Source organism: Pseudophryne corroboree, chromosome 6 (assembly GCF_028390025.1).
Source record: "Pseudophryne corroboree isolate aPseCor3 chromosome 6, aPseCor3.hap2, whole genome shotgun sequence".
Taxonomy (NCBI): Eukaryota; Metazoa; Chordata; class Amphibia; order Anura; family Myobatrachidae; genus Pseudophryne; species Pseudophryne corroboree.
The window spans coordinates 271,294,673-271,317,319 of NC_086449.1; the positions used below are offsets into that span (position 1 = coordinate 271,294,673).

At 42.5% G+C, this 22,647-nt stretch overlaps 1 protein-coding gene across 10 annotated transcripts in view; it reads left to right on the forward strand.

Moving 5' to 3' along the window:
* FAM227B (family with sequence similarity 227 member B) overlaps positions 1 to 22,647 on the forward strand; it is a 1,159,103-nt gene that overhangs the window by 1,009,862 nt on the left and 126,594 nt on the right. For all 10 annotated transcript variants that reach the window (XM_063926021.1, XM_063926018.1, XM_063926017.1 and 7 more), the window contains 2 exons: positions 101 to 210; positions 10,518 to 10,677. In XM_063926021.1, coding sequence (XP_063782091.1) covers positions 101 to 210; positions 10,518 to 10,677 — 270 coding nt within the window. The remainder of the gene's footprint in view (positions 1 to 100; positions 211 to 10,517; positions 10,678 to 22,647) is intronic.

Genomic DNA, 22,647 nt, shown 5'->3' on the forward strand with positions numbered 1-22,647 from the left:
AATATGTGACTAACAATGATCATTTGACCATTTTAGACTGAACTTAGAATAGAAAAATACATGTCTGTATATACATTATAATCAATTTTTGTTTTTGCAGCTGACAGATGGAGACTGGAATTCAATTTGGACGACTTAATTCAAGAGGCTAGAGAATCAAATCTTCCTAGGACATTAGCGGTGGAAGGCAAAAATGCAACTGTAAAAGAAGTAAGTAGATAGATTTTGGATTTGATTAAAACAAGGACAACAACCTGCAAACTAGCATTTAGAAGGTACCTCCTAGTGGTAGTAATAAATGTACTGCTCAAACAGGCTGCATGGAACCTGGTTTGTGGATGATTCTACTGTACATTCCATTTGGCCAGTGATGGAGGGAGCTGTAACAAGAAGTTAGCAAATTCCGGGGAGCTTTCTCATGGTAAATGGATTGAGCTAGCCACAGCGATAGTACTAGTTGTTTGACCTTTTTTTGTAATAATAGAACAATCGGAAAGCCTCAAAATCTGTGGAGATTTCAAGATGACAATGTATCCAATATCCCCTGCCAAAAATCAAGGATACAGTATCTCTGTGGTTTAATTACATACAGTTAGACCTGGTGCAAGCATACAGTATGAGCAGATGGAGGTGGAGGATGCTTCAAAAACATGCCTTTACAAGGAAGGACTTCAGAAGACAAAATAGACTCAGTGTTACATAAATTAACGCTTGCCAATCAGCTCCACAGACTTGTACCTGCTGAATGCACTCCTAAAATAGAATGCAGGTTGGAAATGGTCAAACGATTGTAAAACAAAGATAGCATTCTTGGAAACCAAAATTGATAACATCTGATAAAGTCTTAGCTCCAGTTAACCTTCAGTTGCCTCTTAGGTAGCATGCAGTGCTTCACCTTATTCTATAAACCTTATGTTATATAAAAATATATAAATCTTCAAGTTATTAAGTATCATTGTCAAGTCATTAAAAATAATTAGTAGCTTAACAGCTCTTCCAAACAGTAGCGTAACTAGGAATTTTTCTCCCCCAAGCCAAAAAATTCTCTGGATCCCCCCATAATTGCCACTAGAAAAGTGATGATTTGCGCGTGCCAAAAAAAGGGGTGTGGCCTTCTAAAATGGCTGTGACTTCACTGAAAGGGGTGTGGCATTGCAGGAAAAGACTACCTTATACCCCAGTTTTGCAACATGCACGCCCAGACATTGGCCCCCACAGGAAAAAAAAAATCCTGATTCATGCCCCTAACATTATTTGTCATTTTTCCTCCTTATAGTAATGCCTAGTACACATTATGCCACATACTGCAATGTCCCTGACACACTATACCACACACCGTAATACCCATTACACAATATGACACACCATAATGCCCCTGACACATTATGCCACACAGCGCAATTCCCGTTATACATTATACCACACACTGAAATACCCCTGAGACATTATACCACATACAATTCCCGTGATACAGTATACCACACACAGTCATGCCTGTGATACATTAAGCCACACACCGCAATGTCCGTGATACATTATGAAACACACTGCAATGTCTGTGATACATTATACCACATACCGCGATGTCCGTGATACATTATGCCACACATCGCAATGCATGTTATACATTATGCCACACATCGCAATGCACGTTATACATTGCCACTCCCCGCAATGCCCATTATACATTATGTCACACACCGCAATGCCCATTACACATTAACCCCTACAGTAAGGCTTCTAATTACTTTTAAATTACCTGATCATTGCCAAGGGTTTCATCATCTTGGTTCCATGCACGGTGCAAGGGGTTTTCATGCTCAGGGTGTCATGCTCGTTGCCAGAGGGTAATGCTTGTTGCCAGCGGTTTCATGCACTGGGTGTCATACTTGTCGCTAGGAGGTAATGCCTGTTGCCAGGGATATCATGAGCTGGATTTCATCGATGTCATACTTGTTTCCAGGGGGTAATGCTCATTGCCAAGGGGTTTTCATGCTCGCTACCAGGGATGCCAGGGTGGCAGGATTGCAGGGTGCTGCTGTGTGCTCTCGAGGGACCCAGCACTTCCTAGACGCTAGAGGTCAAGTATGACATCTAGCATGTCTCCTCCATGGTGGCGGCCATTTTGGGACACTTAGTATATTGACATACGGACGGCTAGTCCGCATGTCAATCTGCTCTGAATCAATGGCGGCGCCCCCGCAGCATTGAGCCTCTAGGCCTCCGCAGTGGCTGCCGGGGTGGTAGTTACGCCACTGCTTCCAACACATCCATAATGTATCTGCTCAGTGTCTTTTTTTTTTTTTTTTTTGGGGGGGGGGGGGTGTCACCAGCAGCCTTACTCAGGTTTTGCTTCTGTTCTGTTTTATAATCACTTTTACATTGCGAGATGGGTTTAAAGTTTTCCTTCTGTTATCAATGTTGCTATTCCAAGGCTTTTCATTCCACAATATTTTTTCTCTTCCCACCTCCATTTCACACAGTTATTTCAGGTCATTGAATTATGGTTATTTCAGTCAGTCATTACAGTTCATTAAAGGCTCAGAAGTCAAAGTTCTGCCCAGCATACACCAACGGGTAGGTCTGACCAGGATCCTAATCCCCTAAAACCTGGCCAGGATCCAACTGGATCATCTCGCGTTGGTTTCATCCCAATGGGTGCAGGGGTCTCCGAAAGCATAACTGGACAGACAAACGAACAGACCAATGAATATTATCTATAAGATATATCACATATCTGCCCCCCCTCCCTTTATGAATCCTGCATTTGCCCCTGGGGTGGGGCTGCCAGTCCCTTACTTTGCCAGGGGCACTCAGATCCCTAGGTACACCCCTGCTCTCACTGACTGGCCAAAGTTCAGAAATCATATGTATCACAGATTTCCTGTGAGCAGAGACCAATTGTCAGTATCCAGGGAAACTTAATGTTTTGGACTAGGGTGGGGAATACCACCAAAACTCCAAAGCAAAATCTTGCATAAACTGCATAAAGGCCACAAGCGAACTATTTGGTGAGAAACTATGAGAATTGATAGTGAAATTGATATTTTGACGATATATTGACAAAATGAGTTTCCTGGCTGTTAGATGCAAAGTGCTCCTCCAATGGCACCTTTATACCTGTGGGAGTGGCCGATGGTGCACATTGACTTTGCAGGACCATTTTTGGACTATATATTTTTGATTGCAGTTGACATACCCTCCAAATGGTCTGAAGTAATTAAAATGAAACCCTAATAAAAAGAATGAATGTGTTTTCTTAGGACTGTCTTTGACAGGAGCGGATGCCAGAACAGATATATACAGTAGTTACAATGATCTACAATGGGTGTCCTCTGAATTCCAGGGGTTCAAGAAAGGAAATGGAATTAAACATTTTACTTTGACTCATCAACATCTAGCCACCAATGCCCCAGCCAATGGATTCATACAGAACTTTAAGAGACATAGGGGGTAATTCAGATCTGATCGCTGCTGTGCGTTTTGGTATGCTAAAGAGCATACCAGTGCCATTAATTGGTCTATTTCCGAGGAGGGGGAGCCAACAACAGAAAAGTACTGAATATGCTCTGCATCCGGAAAGTATTCACAGCGCTTCACTTTTTCCACATTTTGTTATGTTACAGCCTTATTCCATACTGGAATAAATTATTTTTTCTCCTCAAAATTCTGCATACAATACCCCATAATGACAACATGAAAAAATAATTTTTGAGATTTTTGCAAATGTATTAAAAATAAAAAACTAAGAAATCACATGTACATAAGTATTCACAGCTTTTGCTCAATACTTTGTTGATGCACCTTTGGCAGCAATAACCGCCTCAAGTCTTTTTGAATATGATGCCACAAGCTTGGCACACCTATCTTTGGGCAGTTTCACCCATTCCTCTTTGCAGCATCTCTCAAGCTCCATCAGGTTAGATGTAAAGCGTTGGTGCACAGCCATTTTCAGATCTCTCCAGAGATGTTCAATCGGATTCAAGTCTGAGCTCTGGCTGGGACACTCAAGGATATTCACAGAGTTGTTCTGAAGCCACTCCTTTTGATATCTTGGCTGTGTGCTTAGGGTTGTTGTCCTGCTGAAAGATGAACCGTCACCCCAGTCTGAGGTCAAGAGTGCTCTGGAGCAGGTTTTCATCCAGGATGTCTCTGTACATTGCTGCATTCATCTTTCCCTCTATCCTGACTAGTCTCCCAGTTCCTGCCGCTGAAAAACATCCCCACAGCATGATGCTGCCACCACCATGTTTCACTGTAGGGATGGTCTTGGCATGGTGATGAGTGGTGCCTGCTTTCCTCCAAAAATGACGCCTGGCATTCACACCAAATAGTTCAATCTTTGTCTCATCAGAGCAGAGAATTTTGTTTCTCATGGTCTGAGAGTCTTTCAGGTGTATTTTGTCAAACGCCAAGCGGGCTGCCAAGTGCTTTTTACTAAGGAGTGGCTTCCGTCTGGCCACTCTACCATACAAGCCTGAGTGGTGGATTGCTGCAGAGATGGTTGTCCTCCTGGAAGGTTCTCCTCTCTCCACAGAGGAATGCTGTAGTTCTGACAGGGTGACAATCAGGTTCTTGATCACCTCCCTGACTAGGGCCCTTCTCCGCCGATTGCTCAGTTTAGATGGCCGCCCAGCTGTAGGAAGAGCCCTGGTGGTTCCGAACTTCTTCCATTTATGGAGGATGGAGGCCACTGTGCTCATTGGGACCTTCAAAGCAGCAGATATTTTTCTGTACCCTTCCCCAGATTTGTACCTCGAGACAATCCTGTCTTGGTAGTCTACAGACAATTCCTTTGACTTTATGTTTGGTTTGTGCTCAGACATGCACTGTCAAGTATGGGACCTTATATAGACAGGTGTGAGCCTTTCCAAATCATGTCCAATCAACTGAATTTACCACAGGTGGACTCCAATTAAGCCGTAGGAAGATCTCAAGGATGATCAATGGAAACAGGATGCACCTGAGCTCAATTTTGAGCTTCATGGCAAAGGCTGTGAATACTTATGTACATGTGATTTCCTAGTTTTTTTATTTTTAATATATTTGCAAAGATCCCAAAAACACTTTTTTCACATTGTCAATATGGGGTATTGTGTGTAAAATTTTGAGGGGAAAAATTAATTTATTCAAGTTTGGAATAAGGCTGTAACATAACAAAATGTGGAAAAAGTGAAGCACTGTGAATACTTTCCGGATGCACTGTATATTCAGTCCTTTTCTGTTGTTGGCTCCCCCTCCTCGGAAATAGACCAATTAATGGCACTGGTATGCTTTTTGGGTATGCAACCTTATAAAACTCATTATTTGACCTCATATTTGGTAACCAGTACTGCTGGCAGAGTTTGGGGTAAACTCACCTCTACATGGCAAAAGGATTTAGGTCCAAATATAGGGCTTAATTCAGCTTTGATCGCAAAATGCGATTTAACGGTAAAAATTGCTAAATTGAGCCATCCTGCACATGCGCCCGCATTTTCTGTGGGGGGCTGCAGAAAATGCAATTGCTCTCTGCCTGTCAATCAGGCAGTGGCATTTGCGGGGTGGGAGCGGCAATACTCAGTTTCCTATGTGGAAGCGGAGTGCTGCGGGGGCGGAGGCGGCCAAATGGGGGCCACATCACTGAAACAGGGAGCGTGGTGTGGGAGTGATTGTGGAGGCTATGTGTGACATGTCACACGCAGCCGCCACGTTCAGAAACATGGTGGCAGGCCTCCTGCGGGTGCAGCTAAGCTAGGCCGGCATGAGGCAACCTTAATTTCTGCTATGAAGCAGAAATTGCGATACGATCGCAATTTCTGCTTGATGAATGGGATGGAGGCAGCGGCCTTGCCCTGCAATGGGCGGCCCCCAGTATGTGAACAAAAGATTGCAAATTTAGCTAATTAGAATGATTTGCAATCCTTACTGAATGAGGCCCTTAAACCCCAAACATTTAACCGAACTATGACCGAACTATGAATATTCTGCAATGCTCCAAGAAGTGACTTTAAAATCTTTACAGAGAGCGTATATATTTCAGGGGCAGAAGAGACATATAGTCTGACAGAGACTGAATTTTTGATCATAGCTTTAATGTAAGCAACCTAAGGCAAGCTTTTCTCCATCATTTATGGGAATGCTGTAAAGTCAGAAAATTTGTGGATAAGAATTTGGGTACATGCCTGCGTTTTTCCACTCTTCCGTGAAAACGGTCAGTTGCCACCCAGAAGCACCTTCTTCCTGGCAATCTCCTTGCGATCGCCCGTGTGAATGGATCCGTCGCACAAACCCATCGCTGAGCGGCGATCCGCTTTGTACACGTGCAATGCGCCTGCGCATTGCGGCGCAGTTTGGACCTGATCGTAGGCTGTGAGAAAACGCAGCCTAGCGATCAGGTCTGAATTACCCCACTAGGGTTTTGCATAGCACTGAACAATGCAGTGGTAGCCCTTTTGGTTCAGGGCTCCAGTCACTGTGCAATCTGCCATCTCGAGATCCAACAAAAGAGCCCAGGCCATCACAATCCTCCTCCATGTTTCACAGTTGTGTCACATGGGTTTAATTAATAAGCAGCAGCTTCTAAAAGCCTTTACTACCTGGCATGTTGAGCCCTAAATTTAAAGAGCAATGTTTCTAATTACAAAATATGTAGTGTCTTGTGTTAAAAAGATTTGCCCTTTTAAATTTGGGGGTAAAACATGCCAGAAAGTGGTGGCTTTTACAAGCTGCTGTTCAGGAGTTGGCTGGCAAATTTTAGCTTGGGGGGGCATAACTAACGCTCTGCCCCATGAGTGTCTTCTGGGGAAGGCAGAGATGCTAATTTACCGGGCCTGAGCTTGTTTAGGGGTGGGGGGGTTTGGCCGAGGTCCACAATCCTTCCCCCCCCACCACCACCTTTTTTTTATTCTTCTTTAGCAGTCAGTGGCAGCAGCTTTGTGCAGTGATAGCTACAAAGATGAGCCACAAAGGGGTCGACTAGCAGAAAAGAGGAGTTGTTATGGGCGGGACAGGGAGGCGGCCACCTGGAGCTCTCAGTACTACAGAGCCAGGTCTCTGATCACCAGCTGACGTTGCTTCCAGACCTTCACAACGCTGAGGGTGAGTGGCATGTGCTGCCCTACACTGCTGTGACTTCTTCCCAAGCTTTCCCTGGTAACCCTGACCCCCTAATGGTTCCTGCCATACTCCATTCTTTCTTACCCTCACTCAGGGGTCTATTAACTATGCCTTGGATGGAGATTAAGTGGACAGAGGTAAAGTCCCAACCAACCAGCTCCTAACTCATTTTTCAAGCACAGCCTTTGACGTGGCAGTTAGGAGCTGATTGGCTGGTACTTTATCTCCATCCAAGGCTTAGTAAATAAACCACTCAGTCCCTGCAGCCACAGAGTACCCCCGCCCACAACTGGCCAGCCAAAGTTACTGATTTTTCATATATGTTTTGGTAGGGGGCATGATCACGTCTCTGCTATTAGTACACGTCTCATAGAGAGCTCTGCTCTCTACAGCCCTCGTTCTGGTTACACTATCATCAGATACGTTACCAGAACAGAATAAAAAAAATTCTTAATTCTTGGAATAAAGCATTTTTTTATTTAATTCAGCCCCATACCTCCCAACATGTTGTGGCCAACACTTCTGACATGCGTGACCACCACTTACCCTATTCTCTACTTTTTCAATAATGACACCTATTCAACCTGTAAAATACTTACTTCCCCAATTTTTTACATGATTATCCCTGCTATGAGCTAAATGTAACTCACAGGTACAGTGGTAACAATAACCTCTGTCTCTGTGAGTTACTTTCCTGACATATTAGTGGAGTATTTTATGTTAGTGAAAGACTCCTCCTGAGAATCCGAAGCAGTGTCCCTTTCCGGAGCTGAACAAAGGCTGCGGGAGAGGGATTGTAAGATTAAACTTTGCTTTTCGGGGGTTTGGTACATACAGATGTGTCCTGCTGCGTACTTGTTGCGTAGCGTACGCAGAGCAACTCCCAAGATTAATGGGTGCAAGTGTACACACCCGCAATGCTTTCACTTCAAAAGGAGAGCCACAGCTGCCAATGCTTGCAGCATAGCGTATGCATCGCGTGCGGAAATGCCACAAAGATACAGCAGGACACATCTGTAGGGATCAGACTGCAAACTACAGACAGGGCATTGGCAATAATGGGGACTGCGTCTGCAGCAGTAATTAGCCCTTTGCAGGAAATTTATGTAAAATCTCCTGCATTAGGCTGTTCTTACACGGTGGCAGTGTCGGACTGGAGCATGAACGGCCCACCGGGGGTATGCAGTGGTAGGGGCCCATGATTAGAGGTGTGGCCAGTCTCCAAATGGGGTGTGGCCAGCCACCACAGAGGTTTGGCTAAACATTATAGAGTACCTGGTCTGGACTCCTTGATAATTTATATAGTAATTAATGCTAGTGCACGCATGATAATGTGCCAGATTAATGACAGCAATGTACTGTAGAGAATACATTATAATCCTGTGCAGCATAAGGTAACATATGTATAATAAATAATTCAAGTGCACAGTCTAGAACCTGATCCCTAGAGGAGGAGGGGCCCCCAGGCAGTGGGGCCCACCGGTGGTTTCCCCTGTACCCCTGTTGGCCAGTCCGGGCCTGCACGGTGGTGATGCATAAGATTATGCAAAAACTATAGTTTCTGCATAATGTTATGAAAAATCATTTTGATAAATAGGCCCCAAAATACATTTTAAAAATATACCAAAATATATATTTTTTTCTTACTGTGCCTTTGAAAGAAAATGCTGAATGAATTCTCCTCTTCTATCTGTGCAATATTCTGTCCTTAATCTACTGTGCGAGCTTGCTGCAGGCGGCTGCAGTTCCTCATTGTGTGGGAGTGGGAGCCTGGAACACAGGAGGAGGAGGGTGGAGCCGGAGTCTGGGAGTCAGAGATTAGAGGTGGAGGGGAGCCAGGGACAGGAGTAGTTGACTGGAACAGGACAGAGAAGGAGGTGGGGTGCTGGTTTCAGCCCTCCTTTTATGTCACTGAAGACTACCATTCCCCCTCTTTCTATTATTATTATTATTATTATTATTATTTTTTTTTTTTTCTTAAGAGATGCTAAGCCAGAAAGCCACTATTGGGTTGCACAACTGTGTCTAACTAAGGAATTTCTTGGGACACCACGATAAAAGAAAAACATTGACAAATCAATTGAGCTAATATTAGCGTTACAACATACTGTGTATGACCAATAGGTAGAATTAAAAAAAACAGACAAGTAAGTGGTCATCACTGGAAATTTTACTAAAAAGAGTCTTTATTGGTATGCTGTAAATGTAAATGCCCTTCCATTTCTGAGGTCATCAAATCAAATACTAAAATACAATCCAGTTAAAGTGTGTGTGTGTGTGTGTGTGTGTGTGTGTGTGTGTGTGTGTGTGTGTGTGTGTGTGTGTGTGTGTGTGTGTGTGTGTGTGTGTGTGTAAGATATTGTGAAATGAAATTCAAATATTTTATTGTGAATAATGTATGTGGATATTTATTTTGTTTGTGGTACTACATTATTCCTCAACCCAAAAAAAGTATTTTCCTATTATATTGTCCCAACCAATATGTAAACTTAATTGAGTTTGCCATTACATACTGTATATTATTTAGCAGCACTTTTTACATCTTCAAACTTATCACAATGTTTGAGTATCCTGTTTAACTTCTAAACCAGTTGAGGGTATCAGTAATGTTGAATACGATAATGTATTTAAAACATATCTGTTATTTTGATAATACAAATTGTGTATTCTCAGGGTTCTAATTTGCAACAATAATTACTGTACCTACATAAGCCAATATGTAGCAATTTGCTGTGTCAAAACACTATATTCCTAGGTATATGTTATTAAGCAATGGTATGTATGTGTGCTTTCCAATATTGTGTGGACATACTATAGGTTAATGACAAGATTGCTTCTGTTGTTCCTGTGAGGAATAACAATACTTTATAATCCAATGCTAATGTTTTTTAAACATGATTTAGTCTATCATTTCCATCAGCTTATTTAAGTCTAATTATTATTGGTATCAATGTACCATGTATTACAGTACATACTGTATATATAAAATAGTAGTGAAAGATAAAACTGGTCTGGCAGGAGCACATTTATTGATAGGCTAAGTTATTCCTGATGACCCTACTTCATCTCCTGCACATTCACGTGTGTGATATTTTATAGAATGAATACTGTGCACATTGAGAAATAATTAGACTTATCTAAAAATAGATTACCCTATCTGGTCTGAATAAACTTCACTTGGGTACATTGATGCTACAGGTTATGATGAGAATGAAATGTGTTTTTAGAGCAGTTGGTGTTAGGTATGAGAGCATGATGTTTTATTCTAAATATTCCAGACGTTTAAGTGGAATAAACAGTGCTGTTCTCTTCTTATGTAAAAGCGCCATCCTGCTTGTTCTGGGGAGTTTCGCCCTTTCTCATCTACACTCCCTGTTAGAGCGCCTTTAAATCAGCTAAGATTTTTCATATTTTTTCAGTCTCATTCGATTGGTCCAGGACCTGAATTTCATCATGTACTCTTCAAGCTTGGAAGCCACAGTCTGCTAGTGTCACACTACCTGAGGAGACACAAATTTACAGATTTTGTATACGGGGGATCAACACAAAGATTAAAGCGCACTGAAATATCAAAGTTACCATATCCTTTTACAATGATGACCAAGGCAAATGTGCATCTTTTAGCATCTATGAGCATCATATTTTTTAGTAACTATTTATACTAGAAGCTACAGTACGTATAGATTTTATTTACTGATTAGTACATCCAGTGCGTGGATTTTTAATTTTTGTTTGGTTTTTATATTGAAGTAAGCACTACTTAAATAACCGGCTGCAGTTTGACTAAATGTAACTATTTTAGCGCCAGGAGTTCTGTTGTGTTTTTGGTTGACCGAGGCAAAGTAAACATTATTATTGTATTGTTTGCTCTTCTGTGTGTCACTGTTCATCATAGGTATTGCCTCCTGTGACTTTGTTCCAACACCAATTGCATCTATTTGCATAACCAAATTTGGTGTAAAGCAATGTAACACAGGAAGTGATTATTTTGCCATTTGGACCAGGGTAATACAGGTAAATACGGAAGTGGCCCCATATGGGGAAATGCTTTTTCTATGTGCTTTAGTACTGTATGGGGGAAATGCAATAGGGTGTGAAAATCAGAAAGTGAGTGAGTTTGGGAAAATTCTCCTGTTTTTTTTTAAAGTGGCAATCGTTTACATGGCAAAATCAACCTGGTTTTGTCTTGTAAATGATTGCCACTTTAAAAAAACAGGAGAATTTTACCAAAATCTCTCACTTTCTGATTCTCACACCCTATTACATTTCCCCATATACCTGTATTTAAGGTGTGATGCTCCAAACAAAGAAAAACTACTTGGCCAGAAAATTCTCATGCCTTAAATATAATAGATCCCATACCTGTACACTGACACTGAATTGTAATTATCACAAGTTAAGAAACCTCATTGGTTTAAACATTAAGCAAATGTGTTTCGGAACTGAGGGTCTCCTTAATTGCATTTATCGTTCTTACTGGTGTAATTGTTTCCAGCTCGTTTCTTTCACTTACAATTAATGATTTCAAATAAAGATTAACGTTTGTGTTGCCTAGAGCAATTGTTAACAAAGATTATAAACGTTGTCACAGAGCAAAAATGCTTCCACATGATAGCTTCAGGTTTTGCAGTGCAACTGTTTGACATTCAATTTAATTAAACAGAAGGATATTACTGAGCGGTGAGCCTAACCACACTAAGCAGCACGTACAGGATGACACACTATTAATTGTTAAACATGCATCTATGACAAAACAGGAAGTTATCTTGTTCAATCTAAATGCATGTGAAAACACATACTGTATGTAGTTGTCTGTTACCTGCAGCTCATTGCATTCCCAGTGCACTCCTCCCACTGAGATGACTGTTCCGTTTCAGCTGCATTAAGGCACTGGTATTAAATAATAAGCAAACATGCACTTCACGGGCACTGCAATGCTTGTATTAAGCCTGTACAAGCCTTTACCCGGGTGGTATTCAGTATACCGGTTGTTGGGATCCCACCGCACAGTATACCAGCGCCGGAATCCCGACAACCGGCATCCCGACACCTTTTCTCCCTCTTGGGGGTCCATATATATGTGTATATAGAGTACAAAAAGGATCGGCACTCCCCCATTTTTCATGTAGTCCAACTTACTCAGGTGCCATCCGGACATATAGGATAATCCATCACAATCAAACAAGCGGCAGCACTCTGAGATTCAATACAAACGTTGATAAAATACAAACGTGTAGCTTTAATTCATCTTGCAAGCCAACGTTTCGGGGCCAACATGCCCCTTTGTCAAGGTGAGTGAAAATACAAAGAAAAAACATACCTTAAATATAGTGCAAATAGAAGACCCGCCAGCGGGAAGAAGCACGGAGACCGGAGAAGGGGACTTCCACCTTCCCGGTTCACGTGTGAGCGTGATGACGTGGACGCCCGCGGATGCCTCTGCTGCCCCTGTTGCCATGCAACCAGACGCCGGAGGCCCCAGTCATGTTGTGACAAAATACAGTGCAATAAATAACAAGTGTGTGAAATAAAACAACAAGTATAATAGAAATGTACATAATAATAAAATACACATCAATGCAGTGTCTTGACTAATGAGCCACATGTATCTAAAAATATCCAAAACTGCAATCTAAGACTACGTATGTTGGACATGCATCGTGGTGCATCATACACGCACCCTCAGTGCATATAATTGATGCACATACCTAAAAATATGCATCATGTTGCATGTATGCACGTATTGGGACCTAATTACTTAATCATAGTGAACATATAGATATATTTATTTATTTTATTTATTAACAGTTTCTTATATAGCGCAGCATATTCCGTTACGCTTTACAATTAGAACAACAGTAATAGAACAAAACTGGGTAAAAACAGACAGACATAGAGGTAGGAAGGCCCTGCTCGCAAGCTTACAATCTATAGGGAAATAGGCATAGATACACAAGGATAGATGCTACCTATTGCATAATGGTCCACCAGATTGCTAGGTTCTTAATGGGTTGTATGATGATACCCCACAAAGTTATCCAAGTGTCAGGAGGGTGTGAGACTAAAGATAGACAAGATATGTGATGTTATGAATACTCTACAGAGGATGTAATTAGATAGGGAAGCACTGAAGGTTATGTGGGTGGGTCTGGAATTTGATAGGCTTGTCTGAAGAGGTGAGTTTTCAGGGAACATTTAAAGGTTTGGAGACTAGAGGCGAGTCTTACTGTGCGTGGGAGGGCATTCCACAGAGTGGGTGAAGCCCGGATAAAGTCCTGTAATTTTGAGTGTGAACAAGTAATGCGTGTGGATGAGAGACGTAGATCTTGTGCAGAGCGGAGAGGTCGGGTAGGGAGATATTTTGAGATGAGTGAAGAGATGTATGTTGGTGCAGTTTGGTTAATAGCCTTGTATGTGAGTAAAAGTATTTTATATTTAATACGGTAGAATACCGGTAACCAATGGAGGGACTGACAGAGCTTATCTGCAGACGATGAACGTCTGGCAAGAAAGATTAGACTCGCAGCTGCATTCAAAATGGATTGTAGTGGTGAGAGCCTATGTTTGGGAAGACCGGTCAGGAGACTATTACAATAATCAATGCGGGAGATAATGAGAGCATGGATTAGAGTTTTTGCTGTGTCTTGTGTAAGATAAGGGCGTATTTTGGATATGTTTCTTAGATGTATGTAACATGATCTTGAGACAGATTGAATGTGGGTAACAAAGGACAGTTCAGAGTCAAGAATGACACATAGGCAGCGAGCTTGTGGGGTAGGGGTGATTGCAGAGTTCTCAACAGTGATAGAGATATCAGGTTGGAAACTACTATTGGCCGGTGGAAATATAATTAATTTTGTTTTGGAAATATTAAGTTTGAGGTGGCGAGATGTCATCCAAGATGAAATGGCAGAAAGGCATTCAGTGACACGGCCCAATACAGATGGTGACAAATCAGGGGAGGATAGGTAGATTTGAGTATCATCCGCATACAGATGGTACTGAAATCCGAAAGAGTTGATTAGTTTGCCAAGAGATGTGGTATAGATAGAGAAAAGCAGAGGACCTAGGACTGAGCCTTGCGGTACTCCAACTGAGAGAGGTAGCGAAGTAGAGGTGGAATCAGAGAAACGAACACTGAAGGAGCGATTAGATAGGTAGGATGAGAACCAAGAAAGGGCTGTGTTCTGAATACCTAGGGATTGTAGTGTTTGTATGAGAAGAGAGTGGTCAACAGTGTCAAAAGCAGCAGAGAGATCAAGGAGAATAAGGAGAGAGAAATGTCCTTTAGATTTAGCAGTGACCAAATAATTCACTACCTTAGTCAGTGCTGTCTCTGTGGAGTGTTGGGTACGAAATCCTGACTGAAGTGGGTCCAGTAGGCTGTGTGAGTTAAGAAAGTGTGTGAGGCGAGTGTAGGCAAGTCTCTCCAGTAGCTTGGAGGGGCATGGGAGCTGAGAGATGGGACGGTAGTTAGAGAGAGAGTTCGGGTCAGAGTTTTGTTTTTTCAGAATGGGAGTAATCACTGCATGCTTGTATAGAGAAGGAAAGATACCAGTAGACAGGGAGAGATTACAGATTTTCGTTAAGGTTGGGATGAGCACAGTAGACAGAGCTTTACTAATTTGTGAGGGTATAGAGTCAAGGGGAGAGGTATTAGAGTAGGCAGATGAAAAGAGTGCAGATACTTCATCTTCATTTGTAGGATCAAAGGAAGAGAAGGTGTTAGAGGGCTCAGGCAGGGAATTGAGCAGGTCACTTGCTGTGGAAGAGCATACCATTTCATTTCGGATCTTGTCAATCTTGTCCTTGAAATAGGAATCAAGATCTTGCGCACTGACAGTGGCTGGTGGGTTAGGTGAGGGAGGGACAAGAAGTGATTTAAATGTATTAAAAAGTCGCTTGGGGTTAGAGGCTTGAGCAGAGATGAGAGATTGAAAATATGTTTGTTTGGCAGTGTCCAGAGCAGTACGATAAGAGTGGTAGGTGGTCTTATATGTGAGAAAGTCACTTGAACTACGAGATTTACGCCACTGGCGTTCAACTTTTCTTGAGAGTTTTTGTAAGTGTCTAGTGTATTTAGAGTGCCACGGTTGACATCTAAGTCTACGTGGAGTGTGATGGGTAGCTGGAGCCACTTCATCAAGTGCTGTTACTAGAGTTTGGTTAAGGTGTGACACAGCAGTCTCTGGAGAGGTGAATGTAGAAATTGGTGAAAGCAGTGGTTGCAGAGAGGCATATATAAATTATGTCATAAACTACTCAAATGCTTAATGACTGTATATGTGACTACATTAGCCCGTGATTAAACACAAACGGTCATTACTGTAATACATATGGTAATGGTTGGTAAAAGATAGTACATCAACATATACACAAAATTGTACATACCTGTACATGTCCACAAGACTGGTTGTTAGATCTCATATATGCAATCTACAATTATACTCCAGTCACTTCAAATGTTAGAAACCTTTGATCAGAAGACATTCTATGGAAACTTTTCATTAAGACCTTTTGGATTCATAGAGTCCAAACGAAAAATCCATCATGCCTCTGACTGCAGTAATTTTCCTGCACGATTGCCTCCTCTCAGTGTCTTGGGGACATGGTCAATCAACTGAAATTTTAAGTTGTTGATGGAATGTTTCAGCTTGGCATAATGTCTGGCCACAGGCTGGTCAGAAGGTTTGCCCAACAATGCTGCCTTAACTGCTGATCTGTACATAGTTAATCTCTATGCGTGGCTGTGCGTATGGTTTTGCCAACGTACTGAATGTTGCATGGGCAAGTAATCACATATACAACGTGCGTGGTTGTACAAGTAAAAATGTGTTTAATTTTAAACACTTTTCCTGTAGAGCTGGACGAAATGACCCAGGGCGTTGAGGGCCTTATGGCCCATTGTCTCATGATGTGCTATACTAGGGGTAGAAATATAAAGGATATAGTAGTCCAGACGGACATCACGGGATTCAGTGAGCAGGCTGCATTGACGTCCTCTTTTTTTAAATAAACCACCAGGATGTTATCGGTGTCTTGGCTGTAAAGCCTGCAGTAACATGGGCATAGGCTCCTCATTTTCATCCAGCTCTACAGAAAAAGTGTTTAAACGCACAGCCAGAGAGAGATTAATTATGCACAGATCGGCAGTTAAGGCAGTTATTTATTGCACTGTGTTTTGTCACAACAGTGCCATGACTGGGGCTTCCAGCATCCGGTTGCCTGGCAACAGGGAGGTCCGCGGGCGTCCACGTCATAATGCTCGCACGTAACCCGGGAAGGTGGAAGGCCTCTCCTCCTGTCTCCGTGCTTCTTCCCACTGGCGTGTCTTATATTTGCACTATATTTAAGTTATGTTTTTGCTTTATATTGTCACTCACCTTGACAAAGGGGCATGTTGGCCCCGAAACGATGGCTTGCGAGATGAATTAAATGTACATGTTTGCATCTTATCAACATTTCTATTGAATCTCAGAGTGCCGCCTCTTGTTTGATTGTGCTGGAATATATATATATATATATATATACAATGCAGCAGGCCCGGCACTCCACGAGATATGTAAAGCTGGGTTTGGTGCCCTTGCAGGTAAAGCATACAGGAGAGCAAAGGTACGGCACTCACAACCACTTGGCAGCCAAAATAATGACAAGAAGCACGTTTGCTATACGACGTTTCAAACTCTAATTGAGTTTTTCATCAGGTAAACATACATATCATCACAATAACTCACCTTATATCCCCTCAAAACAACACCTTCCTGTCCCATGACTGGAAGCGCTCCCGGGAGCAGGAATCCCGGTCCGAGCCTCTGACGCGCACAAATGACGTCACCGCGTACAGACGCGGCACACGTCGTATAGGTAACCAGGCAACTGAAACAATAAACAGAACCCTGTGTCACCGTGGTAACGCAGCGTTATAACAAACAGAGCCCCATACTGATTTAAACATATCGCTGTAAAGTATACAAGTTAATCAGGCACCATAGCTAATACCTATACAGTACATCAACAAATGCAACATAGAATGTAAACAATAAAGATATATACTAGCAGTGTATAGGATAAAGACACACTAATACATTTTAAAATATTAGCCATATATATATCATACCCTCACTCATCAAAGCTAAAAGTCTTATAATGTGTATAAACAATAGATATTAACAGTATGTGACATAAAGACACACTAATAAATTATGCAATATTACTGATGCACCAGCGGTATATAAAGCATAACCTCAGAGAAAGTTTGTGAATGAGTTAAGCTCATTGAGCCCCCTCGGATGTATAGCATCAAGCCTGTGGATCCACTCAGACTCTCTTCTCAATAATTTCAAATTACGATTACCCCCTCTACGATCGATGGGGATATGATCGATCATTCTATATCTAAGACAATTAAGTGAGTGTCGTGATTTAACAAAATGACGAGCTACAGGTTGCTCACTCGTACCTTTACTAAGGGCCAGGCGAATCGAAGAGCGATGTGCTGCCATACGCTCCTTAAATTTGCGTTGAGTCTTTCCGATATATGATAGGCCACAAGGACAAATAAGTTGGTAAATCACATGGGTACTCTCACATGTAAGATGGTAACGAATTTTATACTTGGTGCCTAAATGTGGGTGACAAAATGTGTCACCAGGAATCAGAAAATTGCATGTCGTACATGGACTTTTAAAGCAACCTTTACGGGCTGTGGATAGAAAATGCTGCTTTGTGTTAGACACTACACTAGCCCGGGAGCCCTTCCAGTCACGGTGCAGGAAGGTGTTGTTTTGAGGGGATATAAGGTGAGTTATTGTGATGATATGTATGTTTACCTGATGAAAAACTCAATTAGAGTTTGAAACGTCGTATAGCAAATGTGCTTCTTGTCATTATTTTGGCTGCCAAGTGGTTGTGAGTGCCGTGCCTTTGCTCTCCTATATACACTGCTCAAAAAAATAAAGGGAATACTAAAATAACACATCCTAGATCTGAATGAATGAAATATTCTTATTAAATACTTTGTTCTTTACATAGTTGAATGTGCTGACAACAAAATCACACAAAAATTATCAATGGAAATCAAATTTATTAACCCATGGATGTCTGGATTTGGAGTCACCCTCAAAATTAAAGTGGAAAAACACACTACAGGCTGATCCAACTTTGATGTAATGTCCTTAAAACAAGTCAAAATGAGGCTCAGTAGTGCGTGTGGCCTCCACGTGCCTGTATGACCTCCCTACAACCCACACAAGTGGCTCAGGTAGTGCAGCTCATCCAGGATGGCACATCAATGCGAGCTGTGGCAAGAAGGTTTGCCGTGTCTGTCAGCGTAGTGTCCAGAGCATGGAGGCGCTACCAGGAGACAGGCCAGTACATCAGGAGACGTGGAGGAGGCTGTAGGAGGGCAACAACCCAGCAGCAGAACCGCTACCTCTGCCTTTGTGCAAGGAGCACTGCGAGAGCCCTGCAAAATGGCCTCCAGCAAGCCACAAATGTGCATGTGTCTACTCAAACGATCAGAAACAGACTCCATGAGGGTTGTATGAGGGCCCAATGTCCACAGGTGGGGGTTGTGCTTACAGCCCAACACCATGCAGGACGTTTGGCATTTGCCAGAGAACACCAAGATTGGCAAATTCGCCATTGGTGCTCTGTGCTCTTCACAGATGAAAGCAGGTTCTCACTGAGCACATGTGACAGACGTGACAGAGTCTGGAGACGCCAAGGAGAACGTTCTGCTGCCTGCAACATCCTCCAGCATGACCGATTTGGCAGTGGGTCAGTAATGGTAGGGGGTGGCATTTCTTTGGGGGGCCGCACAGCCCTCCATGTGCTCGCCAGAGGTAGCCTGACTGCCATTAGGTACCGAGATGAGATCCTCAGACCCCTTGTGAGACCATATGCTGGTGCGGTTGGCCCTGGGTTCCTCCTAATACAAGACAATGCTAGACCTCATGTGGCTGGAGTGTGTCAGCAGTTCCTGCAAGATGAAGGCATTGATGCTATGGACTGGCCCGCCCGTTCCCCAGACCTGAATCCAATTGAGCACATCTGGGACATCATGTCTCGCTCCATCCACCAACGCTACGTTGCACCACAGACTGTCCAGGAGTTGGCGGATGCTTTAGTCCAGGTCTGGGAGGAGATCCCTCAGGAGACCATCCGCCACCTCATCAGGAGCATGCCCAGGCGTTGTAGGGAAGTCATACAGGCACGTGGAGGCCACACACACTACTGAGCCTCATTTTGACTTGTTTTAAGGACATTATATCAAAGTTGGATCAGCCTGTAGTGTGTTTTTCCACTTTAATTGTGAGGGTGACTCCAAATCCAGACCTCCATGGGTTAATAATTTGATTTCCATTGATAATTTTTGTGTGATTTTGTTGTCAGCACATTCAACTATGTAAAGAACAAAGTATTTAATAAGAATATTTCATTCATTCAGATCTAGGATGTGTTATTTTAGTGTTCCCTTTATTTTTTTGAGCAGTGTATATATATATATATATATATATATATATATATACATATAATTGATATCCGGTCTCTAGGTCGACCACACTTAGGTCGACATGTATTAGGTTGACCATTGGTCAGCATGGTTTCTGTGTCAACATGGTTACTAGGTCGACATGTTCTAAGTCGACCTAACAAAATGTAAACATGAGTTTGTAACAATTTTTTTTTATTTTATTCACACTTTATGATCCACGTGGACTACAATTGGGAACGGTAACCTCGGTACAGCGAGGCACCTTGCCCAAAGCATGGGGAGCGACCACAGTGCACTAATTGGGGTTCTCGGTCACTCTACGAAGAAAACAACACCAAAATGTAAAAAAAAAGCTCATGTCGAACTAATGCTTGTGTCAACCTATTTCAGATGTCGACTTAGTTACTGTCGACCTAAGTGTGGTCGACCTTCTGATCCACGCCCGTATATATATTCAGTATATAGGCCCTCATTCCGAGTTGTTCGCTTGCTAGCCGCTTTTTGCAGCAGTGCACACACTAAGCCGCCGCCCTCTGGGAGTGTATCTTAGCTTAGCAGAATTGCGAACGAAAGATTCGCAAAATTGCGAATAGAAATTTCTTAGCAGTTTCTGAGTAGCTCGAGACTTACTCTGCCATTGCGATCAGTTCAGTCAGTTTCGTTCCTGGTTTGACGTCACAAACACACCCCCGTTTCTCCAGCCACTCCCGCGTTTTTCCCAGAAACGGCAGCGTTTTTTCACACACACCCATAAAACGGCCAGTTTCCGCCCAGAAACACCCACTTCCTGTCAATCACACTCTGATCACCAGAACGAAGAAAAAACCTCGTAATGCCGTGAGTAAAATACCAAACTTCTTAGCAAATTTACTTGACGCAGCCGCAGTGCTAACATTGCGCATGCGCAGTTAGCGGAAAATTGCACCGATGCGAAGGAAAATAACGAGCGAACAACTCGGAATGAGGGCCATAGCCAGCATTAAATGACTGATTTTACAACCCTAGTGGCAACAAGCTTGGATGGTATAACACATTGGAAGGGTATGATACACTTAAAATCTGCACAAAAAATCATCCGATTCAAATCATTTAACCAATCCATCCTATTATGAAATGCACCATCTAAAAATAAATTTGGTTTTATAAATCCATGGGACATTGTACATTTGATGTTAAGTCATTGGTGTTTTCTAATGTGGTTAAATTAAGTTAAATTAAAAACATAAATGTAGAGTAAGAATTAAATTGTGAGTAACTTCTAAGGAATAGAAAAGCATTAATTTATGCACAAAAAAACAAAAGGAAGGGACCACACTGCGGCTAAAGGATTTAAGGGAATCTAAATATTAATCACTTTTTAAATTCAAGAAAAATATCACAATATTTTTTTATATTGTCTGTATCATTTCCCTTTTCCAAATACTAGTGCAGCTACCAAAGCTACACATGATTAAGGAAAATGTAGAGTAAGAATTAAATTGTGAGTAACTTCTAAGGAATAGAAAAGCATTAATTTATGCACAAAAAAACAAAAGGAAGGGACCACGCTGCGGCTAAAGGATTTAAGGGAATCTAAATATTAATCACTTTTTAAATTCAAGAAAAATATCACAATATTTTTTTATATTGTCTGTATCATTTCCCTTTTCCAAATACTAGTGCAGCTACCAAAGCTACACATGATTAAGGAAAATGCTGTGCAGGATCTGTTGTGTGAAACAGAGAAGGTGTTTTTATATAATTTGTGTAAGGTATATAAAATTCATACAGTACTTGCATACTCTCCCTGATTTAAGTGAGTTCCCCTGGACCCCAAGGAGCTGCTCATAAGATGCAGCCAGTACCGTAGAACAGTATACACTAGGGATGTCCATAAATTGGTTATCCATCGATGGTTACCAACGGTGGATAACCTCGATAGTGGGCATCCATCTGTAAGGAAACCATCAATGGTTTTGTCCATCGATGGTCCCCATTACTTTAGTATTGAGGTAGACGCTGGCCAATCAGAGCCCGGGGGCGTGGCTTCACGGGTGTCCGGGGGCAGATCTATGCTCCGTGTCCCTGACACCCTAGAGAAAGAAAAAAAATTTTGATAGCTCTTTACCATCGATGGCGGGAAACCATCTGGTTCTCCCCCATCGATGGTAACAGTAGTTACCATCGGTCATAGACCATTGATGATTTTGAATCATCAATGGTTGATGGCAATCCCTAGTACATACTGTGCTAAAATTAGCTTGGGGCAGTACACACTGATCAGACAGTCACCCTCAGGATTGGAGCATTTATATGATCTGCAGAGCATGTACCCGGCTTAAGAGTTCAGGTCTTAGGGGCCCTACACACTGGCGGATTTGCCGCCGAGGTGCCCGACGGCCGATACGGAAGTTTCTTCACTTCCCCCCGTCACCCGGCCCCATAGCCCTGCATGCTAATACGGACGAGATTGTCCATATTGGCATGCATGCATAAACAATCTGGCACCAACGATGAATGAGCGCAGGGCCTCACACAGTACGAACGCTTATCCACATTAACCTACACAGTACGGACGCTTATCCACATTACAGTATGTCACACAGCACGGACACTTATTCACATTATGTCACACAGCACGGAAGCTTATTCACATTACCCCACACAGCACGGACGCTTATTCACATTACTCCTCACAGCACGGATGCTTATTCACAGTACTCCACACAGCACGGACGCTTATTCACATTACTCCACACAGCACGGAAGCTTATTCACATTACCCCACACAGCACGGAAGCTTATTCACATTACCCCACACAGCACGGACACTTATTCACATTACCCCACACAGCACGGACACTTATTCACATTACCCCACACAGCACGGACGCTTATTCACATTACTCCACACAGCACGGACACTTATTCACATTACCCCACACAGCACGGACACTTATTCACATTACCCCACACAGCACGGACACTTATTCACATTACCCCACACAGCACGGACACTTATTCACATTACCCCACACAGCACGGACACTTATTCACATTACCCCATACAGCAC